This window comes from Squalius cephalus (assembly GCF_949319135.1).
Source record: "Squalius cephalus genome assembly, chromosome: 6".
Classification (NCBI taxonomy): Eukaryota; Metazoa; Chordata; class Actinopteri; order Cypriniformes; family Leuciscidae; genus Squalius; species Squalius cephalus.
The window spans coordinates 10,670,360-10,693,500 of NC_137127.1; the positions used below are offsets into that span (position 1 = coordinate 10,670,360).

At 36.8% G+C, this 23,141-nt stretch overlaps 3 protein-coding genes across 5 annotated transcripts; 1 reads left to right on the top strand and 2 right to left on the bottom strand.

Annotated features, from left to right (window-relative positions):
* The first annotated feature begins 348 nt into the window (after positions 1-348).
* Positions 349-10,976, top strand: zwilch (zwilch kinetochore protein). The gene is made up of 19 exons (XM_079874821.1): positions 349-527; positions 669-708; positions 788-877; positions 975-1,099; positions 1,188-1,378; positions 1,491-1,570; positions 1,663-1,818; positions 1,929-2,000; positions 2,182-2,275; positions 2,461-2,513; positions 4,207-4,309; positions 4,394-4,473; positions 4,608-4,764; positions 4,922-4,950; positions 5,048-5,184; positions 5,416-5,511; positions 6,095-6,210; positions 6,334-6,430; positions 10,782-10,976. The coding sequence occupies exons 1-18, from the start codon at positions 478-480 to the stop codon at positions 6,423-6,425; spliced, it is 1,761 nt and encodes a 586-aa protein (XP_079730947.1). The 5' UTR covers positions 349-477; the 3' UTR covers positions 6,426-6,430; positions 10,782-10,976.
* lctlb (lactase-like b) lies at positions 7,223-15,949 on the bottom strand (the record flags this gene model as incomplete). 3 transcript variants are annotated; one of them, XM_079874822.1, is made up of 14 exons in its annotated part: positions 7,223-7,668; positions 7,810-7,854; positions 10,647-10,710; positions 11,487-11,686; positions 12,019-12,145; positions 12,345-12,619; positions 12,705-12,866; positions 12,941-12,995; positions 13,083-13,178; positions 13,269-13,397; positions 15,115-15,224; positions 15,309-15,396; positions 15,484-15,644; positions 15,820-15,949. In XM_079874822.1, the coding sequence occupies 14 exons, from the start codon at positions 15,947-15,949 to the stop codon at positions 7,553-7,555; spliced, it is 1,758 nt and encodes a 585-aa protein (XP_079730948.1). In that variant the 3' UTR covers positions 7,223-7,552. The 3 variants fall into 3 exon arrangements, with proteins under 3 accessions (XP_079730948.1, XP_079730950.1, XP_079730949.1); XM_079874824.1 differs by lacking the exon at positions 7,810-7,854 and having other exon boundaries at positions 15,318-15,396; XM_079874823.1 differs by lacking the exon at positions 7,810-7,854 and having other exon boundaries at positions 15,820-15,946.
* A 3,359-nt stretch (positions 15,950-19,308) lies between these two features.
* snapc5 (small nuclear RNA activating complex, polypeptide 5) lies at positions 19,309-21,856 on the bottom strand. Its single transcript, XM_079874902.1, has 4 exons — positions 21,712-21,856; positions 21,116-21,231; positions 20,965-21,039; positions 19,309-20,189 (listed from the first exon to the last, which is right to left on the bottom strand). Exons 2-4 carry the CDS (start codon positions 21,203-21,205, stop codon positions 20,010-20,012), a joined length of 345 nt encoding a protein of 114 aa, XP_079731028.1. The 5' UTR covers positions 21,206-21,231; positions 21,712-21,856; the 3' UTR covers positions 19,309-20,009.
* Positions 21,857-23,141: the final 1,285 nt, after the last annotated feature.

Consider the following 23,141-nt stretch of genomic DNA (forward strand, 5'->3'; position numbering starts at 1 on the left):
TTTTATTATATTAATATGATCTAGATACAATATAACTATTTGTTTTAATTAAATAATCTTGAATCATCATTTATTATTTATTGACGATGAATTGCAATAAGATAAAATAATAAACGTGGCAGTATATATTTTGGCACTATTTAAGCAGTGGAAGCTGGCGGATGGGTCATGTGGAACTACTTTAAATAATTATTTAAAATATTTATAAACGTTTGGATTTTTTTTTAGTATTTAATATATTGCATTTTAGATGAAAATAATATAGAATTTTATTTTTAAAAAATCGTTTTGTTGTTGAAGATTCATTTTTAACAACAATAGGCGTGGCAAAAAGACGTCTGCGTGACTGCGTCTTAACTCCTGGTGACGTACATTTGGCGCGCTGTAATCAAATTGTTTTTCATCAAAAGTTTTTCATTCAAACGGGGAACATTCTTTATCATATCTTTATATTGCCTTTGTTTTCAAACGAAGGGAATGGGATCCAAAATAGTTTCCGACGCCAACGCTTTTGTTAAATTTCTCAAGTGAGTAACGTTAACTGTCGTTATATTTTCTACTGCGATTAAACTTGAATAACTGGCAGTTCTGTCATGTTTTACTACGTACAGTATGTTATTTACGTAATTCATATGCTTAACTCATATTTCTTTCCGTGCCTGTTTTAGGTTATGTCAGGATGAAAGTAAAGACAACTGCACGTATATGGTACAATTAATGTGAATGCATTTATATAGAGAAGATGCTCAGTCATGTGTGTTGAAAATAAGTTGTTTGTTTGCTTCAGGATGAAATTTCAGTACTCCTGGTGGAGAAGGAAGAGCTTTTACACAACATAATCAGTGGAAATCAGCCTGTCTTTGTCTGTGAGAAAGCAGTAAGTCAGTTTGTGATTGCCCCCGATATACACACATTATGTGCCATTTCTATTTACAGTAAACATTACATCATTTGTAAACTTATTTTATCAAAAGCAACCAAAGTGTGAAGCAGAATCTACAGAAACTTCAGCTGACACCAGTGTTGCTGAAGAGATAACGTTACTTTATGAAGTGGAACAAGATCTGGGGCCTCAGCCTCTCTCTGTCATGAAAGCAAGGTAAAAGAAGCGGCTTGTTGCAATATAGTATAATTAAAACTAGCATTGTGATTATGAATAATCATAACTCACTTGTTTCTTCAACCAGGCAGCTGCTGTCGTGGTACACCATGGCTCATAACCCCAACATGCCCCAAGTGGAAGTCCCAGGCGCTTTGCACCCTCTCTGGGTCCGTTGTGACAAGTCTGACCCATGTGCCAGTGCCTGGCTTGGAGTAGAAACTGTCTACAGTGGAAACAAAACCAGTGGTGTTAAACTGTATACAGTCTGCTGCAAAGGTAATAGCACTCATTACTCAAGTATTACGTTATGGATCCAATCCAGTAATTTTACTTGTAAGATTATTCTTTGTAAAGAGAAACAACCTTCTCTTATTTCACAATTTTGCAGGTCCAACAAGAGATGAAACCTCTTTCACCACATTGGATGAGCTTAAACAAGAGCATCAGAATAGACACCATCCTTCTACAGTAAAAAAAAAAAATATTTTCTGTATAATTCCTATAGGTACTTCACTATTAGATATCTATTAAACCTAATTATCTGAATTTTTTTTTTCCAGGTGGCGACCAAAGGCTATGCGCAGTTCAACATGTTTTGCTCCTTGAAAGAAGAGAGCATGATGTTTGAGTCTCAAAGCAGTGTAATAGCGAGTCTGACATGGAATAATGTGGAAAAAGTCTTGGAATGTCCTCCCTTGTCTTCTAAAGCAACTCTGGTCTGCGCTTATGCCGCATTCATTTGCCCGTGAAACTTTAGTCATTTAGTTTTGTTTATACTGTATATTGGGGTTCTTAGTTTTTTTTTTTGTTTGGTTTGATATTACAGAATATCAAAGTCTCAGTTGGAGACATAAGAAGTCCATTGTATCAGACCCACAGAGAGATGGAGTTCCTTCTGGTATGGAATTATTTTAATATTATTTATATACTATTATAGGGTTTATTTACATAGCCGAATTGCAGTAGGTTTGCTATAGATGGAAAAATGTTTTACTCTAATATATAATTGCTTACAATATAATAATGATATCATTAAGCAATTTAATGTCATTATTTTTATTTTAAAACCCTTGTACTAGGCTTTGGCAGAGGGTTTGAGAACAGGAGAAACTGAATGGTTGGAACCAATGGAGACTCAGTCTGCAGTGGACCTGACCAGAGCACTCATAGAGGGTAAATACAGTGAGATTGATCTGTGTGATATGAATACACAGCTGCAGAAAGAAGCAGCAAATAGATATGAATGCTGCTGATTTTCTCTGTGTCAGTCTTGGATTTTTTATTTTTTTTTGCTTTATAGTGTGTGAAGTTTAAGGGAGATGGATTATTATGTTTATTATGTCTCCTCCTTATTTTAGAGCTTGAAAACCTTGCTCATGGAGTACCAGGACACACTGCCAAACCTTCTGAGGTAAATTGATAATATAATCAATCAGGGCCGAATTGACCTCATATTAAGACATAGGCAAAATACATTTTTGCCCCCATTGTTGCATGTTGTCAAAGTTGATATTGTGGCATTATATATGATCATATATTGAATGTGTAATTATATTATTAACATTTGACCAAAATCAAGCTCAAATTAAGTTCTGAAGTTTTTGAGCAGTGAATGTCGCATTTTCATTAGAACGGCCAAATCTGAGAGGCAGTAAGTGCATCGCGTTACGTTTTCATCAACTTACAGGTTATGAAGTTAATTGTAGCTGTTGCTGTTTTTTCTATCATTTGGCCAAGATCTCACGTCATAAAAGATGAAGTGCTTCGCACAGGCTTTTTAAGAGAGTATTGGCTGACTTCACATCAAGCTAGACTAAGACAAACACACTGTAATTCTCTAAAACACACACTCTTCTCCGCTCTTCAAGTACATAAAACATTAGCCTTTATAAGTGTGTGTGTTTATTTATATATATATATATATATATATATATATATATATATATATATATATATATATGTGTATGTGTATACCTTATTTACCTTTGCATTGCAATGTTTGCATGTTTTTAACGTGACTGTGGTATGAAGCAGGGTGCGATTGCTAATAAGAGACAGATATCAGCGCCACACGCTAGTCCCGCGAATATAAAGAAATAAGGACATTTAATTATACCGAACTAACTTACCCGCTGAATTACTACTCACACAGGTCAGTTTATTTGACGAATTAAACTTGTGAGGTTACACAGCGCTGTTTTCTACACTATCATACTAAACTAATAAAGTACATGCAAGAGTGGCGTCTCTGTCAAGTCCAAGTTAGTCGCGGACATGGAGCTCTCGGCATCTCGAAAACGCCATGCCGATATTGATCCACATTTTATTTATACTTTTGTCCCAAAGTCTGCTTGCCATGGTCCATAATGTTTGAACGAAACAACAACAGCGTAAGCGTGCCGCTAGACGTAACGCAGTTGTCTACGTCTGTCGCCATGGTTACTATCACAGTACGAGCAGGAAACCAGGGATAACGCGGATATTACGTCATTGACAGGCGACAATGACCAGGGACGAGCCATTATTTAAAATTGGAATTTCTCTGAAATGAAAAATCTTTGGGAACTTTTGGGATATTGTAAATACACAACTGCAGGAAAAATATCACACTGTGCAAGTGATTTTTGGGTATTTTACTTTTATTGTACCTTTTTAAGGGGCAAATGGGTGACCAATTGTAATGATTTTTGAAAAAAAACGAAAAATGGAGATACAAGGTTTCTACCCGACTGTGACAATATTTAAATTTTTATTAATTTATAAAGTAATTGTTGTACTGAGGTTTAGCAGTAGAGTGAAGTAATAATTAAAAATATATATATATTTCCCTTCATTGTAATTGGGGGGCCCCCTGGACATGCAATCTTTGGCGCGTGCCTAGAATGCCTATGCATAAATCCGACCCTGAATATAATCTAATATGATTTTGACAGTTCTCAATCATTCACTTTCATTGTATTGAAGCGTTGCCAAATTATTGTTCAAAAATTCTCCTTGTGTGTTCCACTGAAGAAGGAAAGTCATGTATCTGAACGACATCAGTGAGAAAATAATGACAGAAGTTTTATTAATGGATGAACTATTCCTTTAATCTTTTGTAACAGAAACAGAAAGCCAAGACAGACGCTACTGCAGTTTTCAGCTCGATGGTAATTGAGAGAGGAGACCTGGATTTTACTGAACAACTGTGGGAGAAGATGAGGAGGAGTAAATATTAGCATTGCAAAATTTCACACACACAGCAAAATAATTTCACTGTAACTAAATGAATTACATTTTTTTTTCTCATAGGTGTAACTTCATATCAAGACATAACAGAATGCCTGAAAATTGTTGTCAAAGCAGTGAAACTTGGTAAAATCAAACCATGGGTGTGTGCAACTGTATTATGCATAAATGCATTAAATATATTTTTTGGTTAAACATTGTGATTTAAAAAAATAATAATTTTTTTCAGCATAAATATTTTAAAATGGTATGTAATGAGTGTATTTTTCCCACTTAGATCCACAAAGACAGCAATAGCACTCTCAGTAAGTTGATCCTGCAGTCGTACCAGCAGCAGATAGACACCATGCCTCTCACTGGCCTCACTCCCGCTAATATGCTGCTGGAGTTGGGCCTGGACAAGATCAGGAAAGACTTCATCAACTACCTTGTTGGTACACTAACTTTCAAATTTTAAATGTAGCTCTTCTTTGGTTTATAATTCACTTCATCTGCTAATTGGCTACATAAGAAAGTTGTTAATTTTTAGATGCTCAAAAATACTTTGAGAAGCAGACTAAAAGACTTGATTCTGACTTTCTTCTTTTTTAGGAAAGGAACTTACAACTCTCAACTATTTGGTAGGAAACGCTTTTAGATTTTTATTTGTTAAAGATTTTGGTCGATATAAATAATATGGTGCTGGAGTGGTTTATGCATTTTATCTCAAATTTCCAGAGTTACTACTTGGACACTGATGTTGACCTGCAGGAGCAGGTGATAAGAGTGAGGAAACTGCACCACCTGCTGGAGATCCTGGGCACCTGCAGTACTTTTCTCAGTCTTCCTCATGACCGCCTTTTCCTTTTCACTCAGTGAGCTTCCTGCCCTTTCCCTGAATTATATATTAATCAAATGGTGATTCAAAATGTACACGAGTAATATATCATTCCATTTTTCACAGGAAATTGTGGTTTATGATTTAGGGTGCACTTTTCCATCAGAGCAGAACACTGCATTGCAAGAGATTAAAAAATAGAGAGAAAAATCTAATTTCAGTTGCTGGGTCTTGGTAAATGTGTTCTAACCATGATATCTGATGACAGGTCCTGTTTGCAGTACTATAAAACATCCAACTATGACGAGGACCACGTCTTCCAGTTGCAAGTTAAGCCTGCCCTCATTAGCTACTTTTATGAAAAGTGAGTTGATGCTGCTTTTCTTACGAGCTGTCAGATAGACAATATGTAACTGCATTACTTTCAGTGCTGGGGAGTAATTGATTATATGTAATATAGATTTTGTAATCAGATTCCAAAAATGGAAAATTCAGAATACAGTTACATTTTCGTTGATTACATGATTACTTAATATTCGCAAAATGGCAGTGAATTAATCAGAATTCATTGATTCTTTTTAATATTCGCAAAATGGCAGTGAATTATTCAGAATTCATTGATTCTTTTTAATCTTTTAAATTTTCCTTTCTCAAAAGTTTTATGGAATTGCACATACAGACTTGGCCACAAGTCAGGCGACTATAATTACATGGAAACACAGCATAAACAAATCAAATATTTAATCTTATTCTTATTTAGTGTTTTAATTTGATTGTTTTTATGTTCAAATTATTTAAATGTTCAAAATTGTATCATCTAATTTATATTTGGTAATAGACTACAATTTGTAAGTAATCTACCCAGCATTGATTACTTTGCCATTTGATGTAGGATGTACTGAACAGTGTAATGACATTTATAATGTTGGTTTATGTTATTCTCTCAGGGAGCAGCCATTCTCTTGGGGCATGGAGGTGTCCAGTGGACAGGGGTCTAAGGAAGTCAAGACAGCATTGTACCTCAGTGACAAGCCCCTAGTAGACCACATCAGTTTTGACTTAGGTAAAGTCACCGGCAGGGTTTTTTTTTTTTTTTTTTTTCACCAGTTTCATATCTTTTGTTGTTGAGTTTGTTGAAAACGAAAAGAAATATGACATTTAAATTAATCTTGTCACACACATGCAGATGTGCCCCTGGATGAGTCTGTCAATGGAGAGTGTGAGAAGATGTCTTACTACAGGGCCATGGTGAGCTGTAGCCTCATCAGCTTCACTTAACACCGGTAAGACTCCATTTAATGGAAATGTACTCACAGAAAATGTAGTAGAAAAGAAATAAAGTTTGTATTCATTTGTTTATTTGTTTTTTTTTCTTTATTTTTTATTGCAGTTTTAATTTGTGGCACTTTTTGTGTACAATACTGTTCAAAAGTATTTTTTATGTTTTTGAAAGAAGAGTCAAATGATCAGCAAGGCTGCATTTATTTGAAAATACAGTGATAATGTGAAATATTGTTACAATTTAAAATAACTTTTTATTTAATATATTTTAAAATGTCATGGAATAGCTGAATTTTCAGAAGCCATTACTCCAGTCTTCTAATATGATCATTTGGTGCTCAAGAAACATTTCTTTTTATCATCACAGTTGAAAACAGCTGTGCTGGTTAATATTTTTTGTGGAAACGTGATACATTTTTTTTCAGGATTCTTCGATGAATAGAAAGTTAAAAAGAACAGCATTGAAATCTGAAGAAAAAATCTGACCCCAAACTTTTGAACGGTAGGGTTAAAGGTTAGTCCACATAGAAGTAATATCCAAAACTGAAAGACTATTTGCCTATATCATTTAAAGGTACACTATGTAACTTTTTTTGTTGTTCAAAATTATCTAAATTGAAATAATGATTAAAAAAAATCAATCCTTCCTCCAAAACATGTTTTTGTCTTACCCTGATTCACTATAGTAAGCCTATTATAAATGTTTTTATTTTAGACCTGTTGGGATGGTTTTTGTGGTAAACTTGCTCGTGCATGTCTTGTCATATCCATAAATAAAGAAAAGCTGCTCCGGCTACTTTGACACGTGTGTGGTGTGGAACAAATGGAACTGAACAAACTGGAATTAAAGAACAAACCGTTTATAATTAGTCCATAACGATTAAATTTTTATGAGCAGTAGGATAACCATATTGATCCGCACAGTCCCGCAGAGTCGAAGCACAACCAAAACAATGTTCTTCTTCAAAATGCATGCAGTTTTGTTTTTTAACTGCTAGAGGGCCAAAAGTTATAGTGTACCTTTAAATTCAGCATAGTATCCTTAACCTCAGCGTCCCTGCCTGCAAAGAGTATTAAATGAGAAACAGGCCGAATTCAGTTATTTTTCCTTATAAAAAAGTGAGCTAGTTGCGTTTGCGCAGCAGGATCATGAGAAAGACAGCGCTGATCAAAATGCAGAGGGTGCACACCGTGGGAACCACAACCTCAGTCACCATCTCCATGTGGCTGGTTAAAGGATCTGAAACATAGACACACAAACATGTTTATCAGCCCAAACATGTTAGCGCAGCCCAGTCCTCACATTGCTTTTGCATAACAGAGCACTCAAAGGGTTAATATAGTTCTCTTCTAGGTGTGGTGTGTTTGTGTGATGGCTTACCATGAATAAGTCTTAGAATATTGGCAGCTGTATTCCGCTGTTCCTCTAATGAAGAGAGAGAAATAATCTTAGGATATCATCAGGGCACATTAACCCTTTGAGGGCCGCTGTGTAAGCTCACATTAAAGTGCCACAATTCAGTCAACCGGGTTATAAGAAAAAGGACGTAATCCACATCAAGCATCCTTGACATTTATTCATTTATAATCTGGCTGTTTTTTTTTTTTTTTTTTTTTTTTTTTTTTTAAAGATTATACAGCACATACAGTATGCAGCATTTCAGTTTGAAATATGAATGAGCAAAGTTCAGATTAAAAAGATTTTGAAATCTTAATAATCTGATGATTTTTTTTGCTGATAATATAAAAACAGCAGTGAGTTCATCAAAAGTTATGTTCCATATAGTCCATACACAATTGCTCCTGATGAAAACTTGTGCAACAGTCAGGTTCCGCAAGTAAAAATCCTTATTTTCTCCATATAGAAACTGATTTTTTCCGATAACCTTTAAAGACAGACCTATTCTGAGCTACGGGATTATTAATTGATGGTATACAATGTTATATGCTTTTGTTTGAGTCATCAGCCCACATTATTTCAACATATTTTTTTAACAAATCACTTTTAAAAGTGGAATTCATGGTGAAAAAATATATTACCCTGGATTTTGTGGGGGAAAAACATCACCAATCAGAGAATTGAAACAAAATGATAGAGTCAGTCTCCCTACGCTTTATTAGGTACACCTTGCTTGTATCGGGTTGGACCCCCTTTGCCTTTAGAACTGCCTTAATTCTTCGTGGCACAGATTCAACAAGGTTCTGGAAACATTCCTCAGAGATTCTGGTCCATATTGATATGAGCATCACGCAGTTGCTGCAGATTTGTCGGCTCCACATCCATGATGTGAATCTCCTGTTCCACCACATCCCAAAGCTGCTCTGTTGGATTGAGATCTGGCGCCTGTGGAGGCCATTTGAGTATAGTGAACTCATTGCAAAGTTTAAGAAACTAGTTTGAGATGATGTGAGCTTTGTGACATGTCACATTATCCAGCTGGAAGTAGCCATCAGAAGATGGTTACACTTTGGTCATAAAGGGATGGACATGGACAGCAACAATACTCAGGTAGACTGTGGCGTTTAAATGATGCTCAATTGGTACTAAGGGACCCAAAGTGAGCCAAGAAAATATCCTTCACACCATCAGCAGCCTGAACCGTTGATACAAGGCAGGATGGATCCATGCTTTCATGTTGTCGCCAAATTCTGACCCTACTATCTGAATGTCGCAGCAGCAGAAGTCAATACTCATCAGACACGGCAATGTTTTTCCAATCTTCTTCTATCCAATTTTGGTGAGCCTGTGCATTGGGTGAGCCTCAGTTTCCTGTTCTTATCTGACAGGATTGGCACCCGGTGTGTTCTTCTGCTGCTGTAGCCCATCTGCTTCAAGGTTTGAAGTGTTGTACGTTCAGAGATGCTATTTTTCAGACCTCGGTTGTTACGAGTGATTATTCACTGTTGCCTTTCTATCAGCTTGACCAGTCTGGTCATTCTCCTCTGACCTCTGGCATCAATAAGGCATTTTCGCCCACAGAACTGCCACTCACAGGATGTTTTCTCTTTTTCGGCCCATTCTCTGTAAACCCTAGAGATGGTTTTGTGTGAAAATCCCAGTAGATTTTCTGAAATACTCTGAAATACAGCCTGTCTGGCACAAACAACCATCCCATGTTTAAAGTCACTTTAAACACTTTTCTTCCCAATTCTGATGATGCTCAGTTTGAACTTTTGCTGCCATGTGATTGGCTGAATAGATATTTGCGTCAACAAGCAGTTGAACAGGTGTACCTAATAAAGTGTATTAACTACTGCATATTTTGCAATAAACGTAAAATATATGATTTCTACATACATAATCACCATTTCTTTGTTGTTAAAAGCCGTTAAGACTTGTGCCTTTGTCTTTTGGTCTTCTTTTTCAAATATTTTTTTGTTTCAAATCAAATTTGTGATTTACCTCATAGCTGGTTGGTTTGGTTGATGACTTATAACTCTTTAAGGAAGACTTTTAAAAAAAAGGCAATTAAAAAAAGTGAGCGAGCACTGTTGCACTCGACAGTATATAGAACATTCTAATGAAATGAGGTTTCTCAGTGTACTGCTCCTTTAATGTACTTCAATAGCTGATCTGGCTTTTTCTTTATGTTGGCATTTAATTAAGATATGGCCTCTGAAGATTTAAGATATTTCATCTTCTCAAGATTAGAGTAGGCCAGAAGTGGAGTTGCTTAATGTTCTTTTTATCCAACTACACCACAAAATCATTTTGAGTTTTTTTTAACGACATTGTCGGTAGTTTGCCAAGCCAAAAAGAAAAGAAAGAAGTTTTTTCTTTACCCTAGTGTCTAAACTTCATCATGCACTGGCCAAACCTTTGGCATCTCTGCATGATCTTTATTTTCCTTGGATTTTTCATCTAGCTGGAGGGGCAAACAAAGAAAAATCCTGTTAGAGGTTTCAGCTCAGTCTCTGTTTCAGACCTCCCCAAAAGCCTTTGTCGATCCATTCTCATGGTAAGCATACCCGGGTCCCTATGGACGCTACCACTAAGTAGAAACCTCGTCAAACCACAAATGAGGTTAGCATAATAAAACAGTGGAGATCCAGATGAAGACAAGGAATGTTCTCATGCACTGTTCAAGGGAATTTGTACCCATTGAATTTGTTCTTGATTAAAGGCTACACGATTATTCTTTTTAGCCTGTGGTCAACAAATGGAATTTTTCCTTGTTTGCCCTGGTTCAACTAAGTTAGAATCAATGATCCACTGACCTGCAGCCAGGAGCTGATTGCTGGTGGAGCAAGTCTCTGTAGCTTTACTCTTCCAGTTCTCAACCTGCCAATGATGATAATGATGATTCAGAGCATATGGTTATTGTCTCATTTAGTCATACTGTTCTCTTACAGATGGAGGTTTGCACAGAAGGACACTTCTTTCAAGATTCTATTCTGATTCTTCTACTCTAATCTGTCATTTTATGTGGTATTTAACTTGGCTGTTTAATTCTGTTAATTACACCACCTTTAATAGATTATATAAACAATTATATAAAAAATTATGTTGTTTTGTATCATCTGAAAATAAACATTTGGAACATGTCCAAGGTGATGAGTTGGAGTTTGTTCAATAAACAGAAAAATAATTAGAAAAAATAATTTATATGGTAATTACATTCTAATCTTGGGGGTTCTCCAACAATGAGGTTGTTGCCTTATTCCTCCTAAACAGCTATTTAATTGGAAAATGTTCTCTGCAAACATTTCATTGACTCTAAATAGCATGTTTCAGTACCAACACAGATGCTCTAATCCAAAAGGTTAGTACAAGATGGCTGTCAAACAATCTGGAGCAGAATCAGTTCATTTAAAATGTTAATTAGCACTTTCCTAAAAATAACTTTTATTATTTAACTGTGAGTGTGTGGTATAACTCTTTTTGTGTGTTTATGATTCAACGAGTGTCCTTGTATAAAACTGACATTTAATGTTAAAAGCCAAAATATAAGAAAAAGAAATTGCAACTTTTATATGCCTTCATTACTAGGTAATTATAACCTCCATTCTTTTCTTTTTAGTAACACATAATGAACAGATAACCAAAATAGATGTTACCTCTCTTTGATTGGGAAATCCATTTGAATTAATGATGCGTTTGTAGAACTGAACAGAGGCCTTGGGGTAGCGAGGTTTATTTTTGTTCTTGAAGTCTACGTAGTACAGGCCGAACCTCTCTGAGTAACCCTCATCCCATTCAAACTTGTCTAGCAAGGACCAGGCAGTGTAGCCCTTCACGTTCACTCCATCTCTGATAGCTGCAGGATAACAAGAAATATGATACAATGATAATTTGTCACAATTCTGTTTACATTTACTCAGCATCATGTTGCTGCAAACGTGTATGACGTTCTTCTGTAGAACACCAAAAAAGATATTTTGAAAAATGTGAAATGTTGTTTTTGTTCATACAATGTAAGTCAGTGGGGTCCAATATTGTTTTGAACCCCATTATATGGAGAAAAACAGCTGAAACATTCCTCAAAATATCTTCTTTTGTTTTCATCTAAAGAAAGAAAGCCATACTGGTTTGGAACAGCATGAAGGCAAGTAACTGATGAGGAAGTTCATCCATTCATTGATTAGTTACCTTTGAGCATCTCATTGATGTAATCCTTGTAATACTGAATCCTCCAGACATCACACAGTTCTGTGCACATTATCTTCTCTGAGACCCCGTTCTCAGTGATGAAGATCATGGGGTTCCCATATTGAGTCTTAAGTCAAAGAGCATAAGTCAAGAGTTTAAAGACTTGATTATATTTGATCTTATCATACATATACAAATTGTAGTATTCTTGACATGATACTGTCACAAAGACATTAGTAATAAAAAAATATTCATGATTGAAACAAGATCAAGATTCATCATGAGGAAATGTTACCAATGGCTTTTAAACGATAGCCATTGTGCACCTTTATAAAGTTGAGCATACGGCGAAAGCCCCAAGGAACCGAGTAGAGCCATTCTGAACCAGGATCAGGCCAACGTGGGTCGACCAGCTCCGCTAAATCCCGATCTGAGAAGTAGGTGTTGCCACGGTTGGAAGGGAAGCTCTTTTGGGTGACGTAGCGTGTCGTGAAGTGCCCCACGCCTAGGAAGTCACAGGTGCCTTTGATGTAACTCTTCTCCTGAGAGGAAAAGGAGGGAAGTCGAGACGTTCCCAAGCCCTGCTGTGTGCTTTTCCTTCCTTGGATACAAAATTGGTATTAAGATGCTGAATTTTGCCATTCTTGACCTCACATATTCAACCAACATCTACTTTGCAACAGTACCTATGAAATCCTTCATCACATGAGGATAATCTCCATGGAAGATGGGTGTAGCAAACCAGCCTATGTAAAACTGCACATATCTCTCAGCAGCCTCAATGTCCTTCTGGTTAGTGATGTCCACAGGCTCTCCCCAGTCCCCATACAGTGAAATACCCACCATACCTAGAGAAGAAAGCAACCAGAGGGTTCAGAGGGTGTCATTTTTGATAAACTAACAGACATTTGTAAGCTCATACCTCTTTGTTTGCTTCGCCACTGAGAATCGTAAGTGTGCCAAACCTTAGCATGTGCCTGTTATTAAACCAACACAAACAGTATTGCATACATCTCCATTTTGAAATACTATGGTGCAATATTCTGTCAAGGGAATGATGTTACCTTAATGATGTGGTGAGCTGCTCTGTAGGCCCCCGTGCCCCTGAGCTTCAGTCCTGGAGCATGTTCTCCAGTTTCATATCCTTCCACTGCCACTGACTGACACACATTGAGCACATTAATAAGCATATCCTTTACACATTTATTTAATTTGCTGGCATTAAGTAAAGATGTGTTGAGTGAGCATACCCATGGGTTATTAAAAGTTATCCAGTATTTCACACGGTCCCCATATCGTTCAAAGCAAAGGTTGGCAAAATCACTGAAATAATTAATCATGCTGATGTTCTGCCATCCACCATATTTCTCTTGCAAAACCTGTCCAAATGTACAGACATGATGATGAATGATAAAACTTTCCAGAAAGGTTACAGAGAAATCTAATACATCAGGCAATGCAGTGGATAGGTTACATTTAATTCATTAAATGTGTATATTTTTACTTGCCAATACTTGACAGATATTGTTGAAAGATATTAGCCTGGGAAAACCCAGACAACTTCCGGCAAATTTAGATTTGCTCTGCAAGTAGTCTGGCAAAGAGCTCATTCAAGCCCATTTCTAATCCGTCGAAATCGCGGCACCAATCAGAAACTTTGGGGCGGGCTTTACACAATGATGATCGCTCTGATTGGTTTTAAGTCTATCCAATTGCGTCCAGGGGCATTTGAGCGGTGTCCGTTGGTGACGCCCCTTTGGAAATGAGTTATTAATGAAGCTTTGCCAGACCATAACTCAGTTACTACTGAGATTGGTCTGGTTTCAACCAGGCTAGAAAGATATGTCAAAAATTAATCAAATTGACTCCTGATGAACTGACTTTAGGTTAAATGCTGTATTAACGTTTCGCAAATGAAAACATGGATGTCAGGACAAACGAGAACAGTAAAGTGTGTTCACATACATAAGTGAAATTTCTGTGCTTTTCATGGGCAAAAAAGTTCCTATAGACTGAGCATGTAATGTCACCGTCTTCTTAAATTCGTGTTTTTGTAGTTTTCAGAGACCGTGTAACAGTAGCCTATCGTTTTCAAAAAACTTGCACTTTGAATCCCATATACAAAAGTTTGCCTTGTCCTATAAATGAATGGCCAAAACGCATAAAAAGTTTTCAGTTTTTAGTTGAAAAGTCACTTTTTACACCAAGTCGCTATTTGGTCAATGTGGGGAATCCGTGACCAACTTTGCATAAGCACTCATGTGGAACTCCCGATCATACTGATTCGCCCACGAAATTTAATCAAGAAACGGTAAATGTGAGCATATCTTAAAAGATAAATTTACGTTTATACAACAATGATGTACTAAAAAAGGAAAGTTTTTTCCTTTGCGTTTTTAACCTACAGACGACAACGTTGTCAAAATGATCCCATTCACACGGATCCGCGAAAACGACAAAAAACGCTGTATTGCTGCCAGGCCAGTAGTTGGCGATGTCACTCTGTAAAGAACATGTAGAGTGAACATGTAATACGCATGAGAATGACCTCACCATTTTCACAATTTCATAATTTACACAGAGACTATAACAGTATCATTTTCAAATACTTGCACTTTGAATCCAGTTGGCTTTTTCAGGCCCCCAAAACAGTTGTTGCGTAAATGAACGGCCAAAACACATAAAATTTTTTCCGGTTTTAGTTGAAAATGGTGTCATTTTTTGGGGGGGGCAAAAAGAAGTCAATTTTGTAGCGAGTCTAGTGATGCATTGAAGAACAGCACAGAAGTCAATGTCAAACAAAGTTTCTGAACACAAGTGAAATAGACCTTTTTTGTCCCAATCGTGCAGATTCCTTGATTTCGGTCATGAAATTTGCTATCACGTCAAATTTTACAACATGTTTTCTGGGGGTTTTGTAATCAGGCATTATTATTATTAGGCTTAAATATTAATTTTCAATGGCACGTCAGCTGAACATTAAAAAAAGACAAAGTACTATATAGAGCCCATTGAACAGAAGGTACATGCCTCAATTTTATTCGCAAAAAATTAAATATGCCATTTAAGATCTATTCATTAAAAGAGAGTACACACCTGTGGCAGGTCCCAATGATACAGGGTCACAATGGGAGTGATCCTATTTTCAAGCAGCTCATCAATAAGAACATCATAATACTTCAGTCCTTTCTCATTCACATGGTCAGCTGTAAACACACAAAAGTGGAAGTCAAATTTAATGGGAATTTATTAATATCAAATGTCCTACCTGGAGTCCTACAGATACTTACACTTGATACCAGTTGGCATGATCCTGGGCCAGGAGATGGAGAACCGATAATGATTGAGATTCAGCTCTTTCATCAACAAAATGTCATCCTATACAAGAAAATGAAGCAAAAGGTTGCATTTCACTGCTGGGACATTTCGTACTGAATCAGCATGACATAGAACCAACATGGGCACCTTGATTTTGTAGTATCCATCACACGAAGAGTCTCCAGTATCATTCAAGAACGTCTTTCCCTTCTTATGAGTGAACACATCCCAGATGCTCAGTCCTTTCCCATCTTTGTCCCAGGCTCCTTCTGTCTGATAGGCTGAACCGCCGGCTCCCCACGAAAATCCTGACAAATGAAGCCAAACAGTAAGGAACACGTCTTAAACATTCTTTCACATGGAGTCTTATTAGTCAGTTTACTTATTTAACTTTTATTAATGATATCCATGCAAATCTGTTGATTTCCCAAGAGCCTTTGTGGCTGAGGAAAAGGGATCCGTATGGTATTGGTAGGATCATACCATTTGGAAAAGTGCCATAATAGAAGGAGTCGTGGTTGTTCGCTGACCAGTCGAAGTCCTCAGCCGCAGACAGACACAACACCAGCACAAGCACATGACACACTCGTCCAACACGGTGTGACAGCATCATATTCCAACGCTCAGCGACTCTCTTCAGCACCACACTCTCCTGATCTGAGAGGTAGTTACCCTTTCACAAGACATGATTCAATGAATCACTATGACTGGAAACAATGTCTTTTGCCTAGTAATCAATTATCAAATCTCATACTCTTGATTTAAACATACCTATCACAGAATCTGCATTGATCCCTGATGGAAATGCCTTCGATGAGAACGATCCTGGGGTTTGAAAGTTGATGTACAAAGTCTGTTACTGTTCAGCCTGGGTGGCAAAGCACTGTGCTAGACTAAAGGTGGTCCCAGGACCTCAATGTAGACCCATAAGCCTTCCTATTGAGGGTCAATGGACTGTGATCACATTTTGCAACGGTGGACAGATCTCTTACAAACAAGGGTTTCACTCTGTAAGCAAAGTTAATGTTGGAGAGGCTGATACTCTTGTGTTTACTATAACAATGACACCATATGGTGGGATAAATTGACCCAAAATATTACACAGCAGCTATCTAGGATCTTATTCTTACTCCAATATTATTATTATATAACCCAAAAGAGAAAACTGTCTCATCATTTACTCAACCTCATGCCGTTCCAAACCAAGACTTTCGTTTATCTTCTGAACACAAATCGTTAGCCTCATAGCATAATTGCCTACGTCCTATTTAAAAAAAAAAAAAGGACTTAGGCAATTATGCTATGAGGCTAACGAAATGAAGATCTTTTTGATGAAATCGGAGAGCTTTCTTTCCCTCCATTGGCAGCTACACAACTGACAATTTGACACTTCAAATAGTTCATAAAGAGATCGTAAAGCTAATCCATATGAATTGAGCAGTTTAGGCCAAATTTTCTGAAGAGACTTGACCGCTTTATACGATGAACAGATTGAATTTTGGCTTTTATTCACATATAAACATTGATCACTGAACATGAACAGAAGCTCAACCGAACCTGCTTGATGCGCGAGAACAAGCCTCTTGCTGAAGCTTAAACGTGCTGCGTCACACATGAGAATGAACCTCATTGGTTCTTGTGGAAGCTCAATCTTGCTGAATCACACACGGGAATGAACCTCATTGGTTCTTACGGAAGCTCAATCGTGCTGAGTCACACACGGGAATGAACCTCATTGGTTCTTACGGAAGCTCAATCATTGTGAGTCACACACGGGAATGAACCTCATTGGTTCTTGTGGAAGCTCAATCGTTGTGAGTCACACACGGGAATGAACCTCATTGGTTCTTACGGAAGCTCAATCGTGCTGCGTCACACACGAGAATGAACCTCATTGGTTCTTACGGAAGCTCAAACGCACTGCGTAACACGAGAATGAACCTCATTGGTTCTTGCGGAAGCTCAAACGTGCTGAGTCACACACAAGAATGAACCTCATTGGTTCTTGCGGAAGCTCAATCGTTCTGAGTCACACACGGGGATGAACCTCATTGGTTCTTACGGAAGCTCAATCTTGCTGAGTCACACACGGGAATGAACCTCATTGGTTCTTACGGAAGCTCAAACGTGCTGAGTCACACACGGGAATGAACCTCATTGGTTCTTGTGGAAGCTCAATCGTTGTGAGTCACACACGGGGATGAACCTCATTGGTTCTTACGGAAGCTCAATCTTGCTGAGTCACTCGGGAATGAACCTCATTGGTTCTTGCGGAAGCTCAATCGTGCTGCGTCACACACGAGAATGAACCTCATTGGTTCTTACGGAAGCTCAATCTTGCTGAGTCACACACGGGAATGAACCTCATTGGTTCTTACAGAAGCTCAAACGTGCTGAGTCACACACGGGAATGAACCTCATTGGTTCTTGTGGAAGCTCAATCGTTGTGAGTCACACACGGGGATGAACCTCATTGGTTCTTACGGAAGCTCAATCTTGCTGAGTCACACGGGAATGAACCTCATTGGTTCTTGCGGAAGCTCAATCGTGCTGCGTCACACACGAGAATGAACCTCATTGGTTTTTACGGAAGCTCAATCTTGCTGAGTCACACACGGGAATGAACCTCATTGGTTCTTACGGAAGCTCAAACGTGCTGAGTCACACACGGGAATGAACCTCATTGGTTCTTGTGGAAGCTCAATCGTTGTGAGTCACACACGGGGATGAACCTCATTGGTTCTTACGGAAGCTCAATCGTGCTGCGTCACACACGAGAATGAACCTCATTGGTTCTTACGGAAGCTCAATCTTGCTGAGTCACACACGGGAATGAACCTCATTGGTTCTTACGGAAGCTCAATCTTGCTGAGTCACACGGGAATGAACCTCATTGGTTCTTGCGGAAGCTCAATCGTGCTGCGTCACACACGAGAATGAACCTCATTGGTTCTTGCGGAAGCTCAAATGCACTGCGTAACACGAGAATGAACCTCATTGGTTCTTGCGGAAGCTCAAACGTGCTGAGTCACACACAAGAATGAACCTCATTGGTTCTTGCGGAAGCTCAATCGTGCTGCGTCACACACGAGAATGAACCTCATTGGTTCTTGCGGAAGCTCAAATGCACTGCGTAACACGAGAATGAACCTCATTGGTTCTTGCGGAAGCTCAAACGTGCTGAGTCACACACAAGAATGAACCTCATTGGTTCTTACGGAAGCTCAAACGCACTGCGTAACACGAGAATGAACCTCATTGGTTCTTGCGGAAGCTCAAACGTGCTGAGTCACACACAAGAATGAACCTCATTGGTTCTTGCGGAAGCTCAATCGTGCTGAGTCACACACGAGAATGAACTTCATTGGTTCTCGCACGTCAAGCGAACATGCTTGAGCTTCCGTTTACCACAACTGATGTGCGAGTTGCTAAATGTTTATATGTGAATAAAAGCCTAAATTCAATCTGTTCATCAGATAAAGCAATCTAATTTCTACTAAACTGGTCAATTCACATGGATTATTTTTACGATTTCTTTATGAACTTTTTGAAGCGTCAAAGCGGTAGTTTTGTAGCTGTCAATGGAGAGACCGAAAGCTCTTAGATTTCATCAAAAAGAATTTCATTTGTGTTCTGAAGATGAACGAAAGCCTTGCGGGTTTGGAACGAAATGAGGATGAGTGATTAATGACAGGATTTTCATTTTTGGGTGAACTATCCCTTTAACTTGTATTTTCCATTGAAAAACTGCCATCATCTGTGAGTAGCCTATTTATATATCTGTGGCATCATTTTTCTCCAGAGCTGCCCTCGCTCTTTTTGTGAAGTGTTGCACATTGTTAACAGGTGTTTAGAAAATGCTGAATGCTGGTAGTGTTTTTACTACATTGCAGGTTCATGCTGTGTTTTGATGGGGCAGAAGTCTGTACCTTATTATATCATTATTACTGGCCAACAGAGGAAATGCGGCTGTCTGATCATCATACTCGCCTTTATTAGCATGTACCAAGGGGTTAATGTAAAAATGTCATTCACACATCACATTTACATCAAGGCAACACCAAAACAAACAATCTGCATCCCTCCAGGTCTATTACGCTGAGCACCTTCAAAATGCGCAGAAAAGAGTTTATTCTCTAAGAAAACATAGAAACTCTCTGTACATTAACAATGAAGTACAAAAAAGTTATAATACTGGCTCAGCTAGAACAATTGTCATGCCCATGCATACACAACCTATTCCACACACTCAGTCTAAATAGAAAAAATACCTCTGCAAGTTAACAACATGAACATGTACATACATAATACTTATCATCAGCTTCATAATCATAATGCATTCAATCTGAAATCAATACAATACAATATTAAATAAAGCCTATACAGTACAGCATCACTTGGTAAACACCATGAAATAGGATTGGTGCAATCTTTAATTTATATGTATTTAGAAATACATAAAGTGCAGGCTTGGCCAACAGCACAGTTATAGGAGGAGTTCTATTTGTGCTACACATAGTTCTGGAGGATTTTATAGATTGTGAACCAACAGTTTTTAACGCAACACCAATCTAAGAAAGAGAGAGCCAGTTACAGTCTCTTTCAGCATGCCAAATGTGCAATTACACACCTAAACACAGGAGTAAATGATAACGCTCTCTTTGCAGGCACAGTCAGTAGTCGTCGTTGTTGTCTTCTTCCTCATCTTCTAGCACCATATCAAGATCATCATCTGCATCGTCGTCATCGTCCTCTTCCTCCTCGTCTTCTTCTTCCATGTCATAGTCTGTTTGAGCACCCAATACTAGTTTGGTCTGGTTGATCTCTGTCTCATCATCCAGGTTGACTTCCACCTGTGCATATCAAATATAAATGTAATAAAAAAAAGATCTGAAAGATGTAAAGGTCCTCATATTTAAAATAATAGGCTAGTTCACCTACACTGCCAATCAAAAGTTTGGGTTCAGTAAGATTTTTTTGTGTGTATTTCTAAAATAAGCCTCATGCTCACCCAGCTAGCATTTATTTACAGTAAAAACAGGTATATTGTGAAATATTATTACAAATTAAAATAAATGTTTTCTGTTTTAATATATTTAAAAATTAAATTTATTCCTGTGATGGCAAAGCTGAATTTTCAGCATCATTACTTAGTCTTCAGTGTCACATGATCCTTCAGAAATCATGCTGATTTCGTGCTTAAAAAAACATTTATTTTTATTAATTCAAAAGAACAGTATTTATTTAGAACAGAAATCTTTTAATGCATCCTATTTGTTTAAAAAAACAAAACAACTGATTATGTCATGTGATTGATAATGAGGCAGCAAGTTTGAATACATTACTTGACCACAAATGAGAATTTAAGAGTTGTATGGGTTACTCTTATGATGCTCCCCTTATGGAGCTTTGCAGTATAAATCACCATTCATTTTCGTTGTGTAAAAAAAAAAAGACCAACTTGGACATTCATGAAAGAAAGAAAAATAATAGCAGCTTAAGACAACATTGGGGGGATATTTCATTTACAATAATTTATTTTTTTAATAAAATATTCTTATTTTTGAGAGTACGACTCATTTTAAGTACATATGTTTTTTAATGTCTGAATATGTGGTGTTTATTTACCTCCGGGACAGGGGCTTCATTTGGGCTTTCTTCAGTCTGAGCACTGATCATTGACTTCAGGGTCCCCTCCTCAAACTGATGAACATAAACAAAGACGATCAGTTTTAAGCTCAAATATCACAATGAAATATGTACATACGTTTGTTCTTACCTTAAGTCTGTTGAGCTGATCTTGCAGCATGACTTTTATTTTCAGAAGAGTCTCCTCTTCCTTCTTGAGCTCCTGAAGGCGACTCAGCATAGTGGACGAGTGTTTCTACAGCATTACTGAACACAAAAGCACGAGACAATGTCTATCGTTGCTTATTACTGAGCATGGCCTCAGATTTCAGAAACAAACATGCATTGCTCTATGTATATCAACTTCAAATTAAAGTTAAACAATGTTGACATTAATTCCACAGCCTGCAAAATCAAATCGTAGATGGAACTGTTGTTTGGTTTGTGAGTACATCATGTTCCTGATCTCCAGTGGTTTACAGGCTGCTGTTGCTTTTCTCTGGGAATTACGCTGTCATTCCAGTAGTTATCGAGCTAAATTATTATTCAGTTTAACAGTCATCTTAATAATGCATCATCTAAACAGTTATTTTATTTGTATTTTCTTATGTAAAACAGTATCCGAACCCATCCGTGTAGTCAGCTCATTTAGCAAGAATGCTAGCGGAAATAAATACAGTTACAAGCTATTTATTTCTTTAAGCCTTACTTAGTTTTTAGCCTCATAAACAAAACGACGTGACTTACTTTATTGGTTCAACACGCTCTGTGGAACATGCATGATTTCGATTAAACTGTTTATTTATTTTCTTCTCAACTCCACAGTTGTAGCATTCTAAAGAACATGTCACGCGCACTTTCAGCACGCATGCGCTTAAAGCACGTGAAGACTGAGAGTGCCGCAGGTTTGAACCTTCTTTTTACAGTCTATGGTCTGAACTGACCAGAATCTTTTTGTTATAGCTTCTTAATTATGTTTTATATATATATATATATATATATATATATATATATATATATATATATATATATATATATATATATATATATATATATATATATATAGTATAATACAATATATAAAAAATATAATATAATATGGATAAACACACATAATGTCGGCACATCATTATATTTTAGATTATAATTGAGATAATTCTAGATTTTATTATTTTAATAAAATGATGTATTTATTATTAATTCATTCATTTTAATAATTTATTTTAAAATATATTTTAATATTCTTATTTTACATGTTAATAATTGTTTATTGTTTAGGCTATATAAAAACAAAACTGCAAATATACATAAAAATGTCGGTACATTATGTTGGTACATTAAGTTTTATTTTTAATTTTAATTTTATTTAAATTTATTTTTCTTCTATTATTATTATTATTATTATTATTATTATTATTATTATTATTATTATTATTATTATTATTATAAGCCTGTCTATTAAAACTGTTCAACTTTTGGACTAGGCTTTCTCAAGCCACCATAAAAGTTTGTTTACAAATTTTACTCATCTTGTTAGAATAATTATAACCTTTTTATATTTAGTAATACTTTTATATAGGCATGTATTTCGTTTTTTATTTATTTAATATTGTTGCAGATATTTCGTTTAATATTTAATGTTTTATATATATATATATATATATATTTTTTTTTTAAATAGGACTCAATCACACCTCATCCTTTACTGACAATAATCAGCATATCACACAGCATATTATGCATATTATGACACTCTGCACGGAGCGCATTAGTGACGCCATGTGGTCAGTTTGAGGACAGGCGTTATACCATATAAAAGATGGAATTTTCGGAGACACATCAAAGTCTAAGTAATATTAAACAGTATTCATGCTATTCATATTCATTCTTTTTATGTATAACCTATATCTATATATGAAGAGTTCAGATGCAAAGGCCTCTAAGTGCCATCTGAAATTTTCTTCTAGAATGATCATTTTTATCCAGCTTGTATGTTTAAGTTTAGTAATTTCACTTAAATGACAATGAAAATGACCTATTAATTGTCATTTAAGTGAAATTACTGAACTTAAATATACGAGCTTGATAAAAATGATCATTCTAGAAGAAAATTTCAGATGGCACATAGAGGCTTTTGCATCTGAACTCTTCATATAGAGATAGCTAGTAGAAACAGA

Bases quoted from the DNA above. Each gene is read 5' to 3' on its own strand.
- zwilch (XM_079874821.1), top strand. From the start codon at position 478: ATGGGATCCAAAATAGTTTCCGACGCCAACGCTTTTGTTAAATTTCTC. The intron at 2,276-2,460 runs GTAAATACAGTG...TCCTTATTTTAG, and splicing joins GACCAGAGCACTCATAGAGG to AGCTTGAAAACCTTGCTCAT. The intron at 2,514-4,206 runs GTAAATTGATAA...CTTTTGTAACAG, and splicing joins ACACTGCCAAACCTTCTGAG to AAACAGAAAGCCAAGACAGA.
- snapc5 (XM_079874902.1), bottom strand. From the start codon at position 21,205: ATGCTGAGTCGCCTTCAGGAGCTCAAGAAGGAAGAGGAGACTCTTCTG. The intron at 21,040-21,115 runs GTAAGAACAAAC...TATGTTCATCAG, and splicing joins ATCAGCTCAACAGACTTAAG to TTTGAGGAGGGGACCCTGAA. The intron at 20,190-20,964 runs GTAAATAAACAC...TGATATGCACAG, and splicing joins ATGAAGCCCCTGTCCCGGAG to GTGGAAGTCAACCTGGATGA.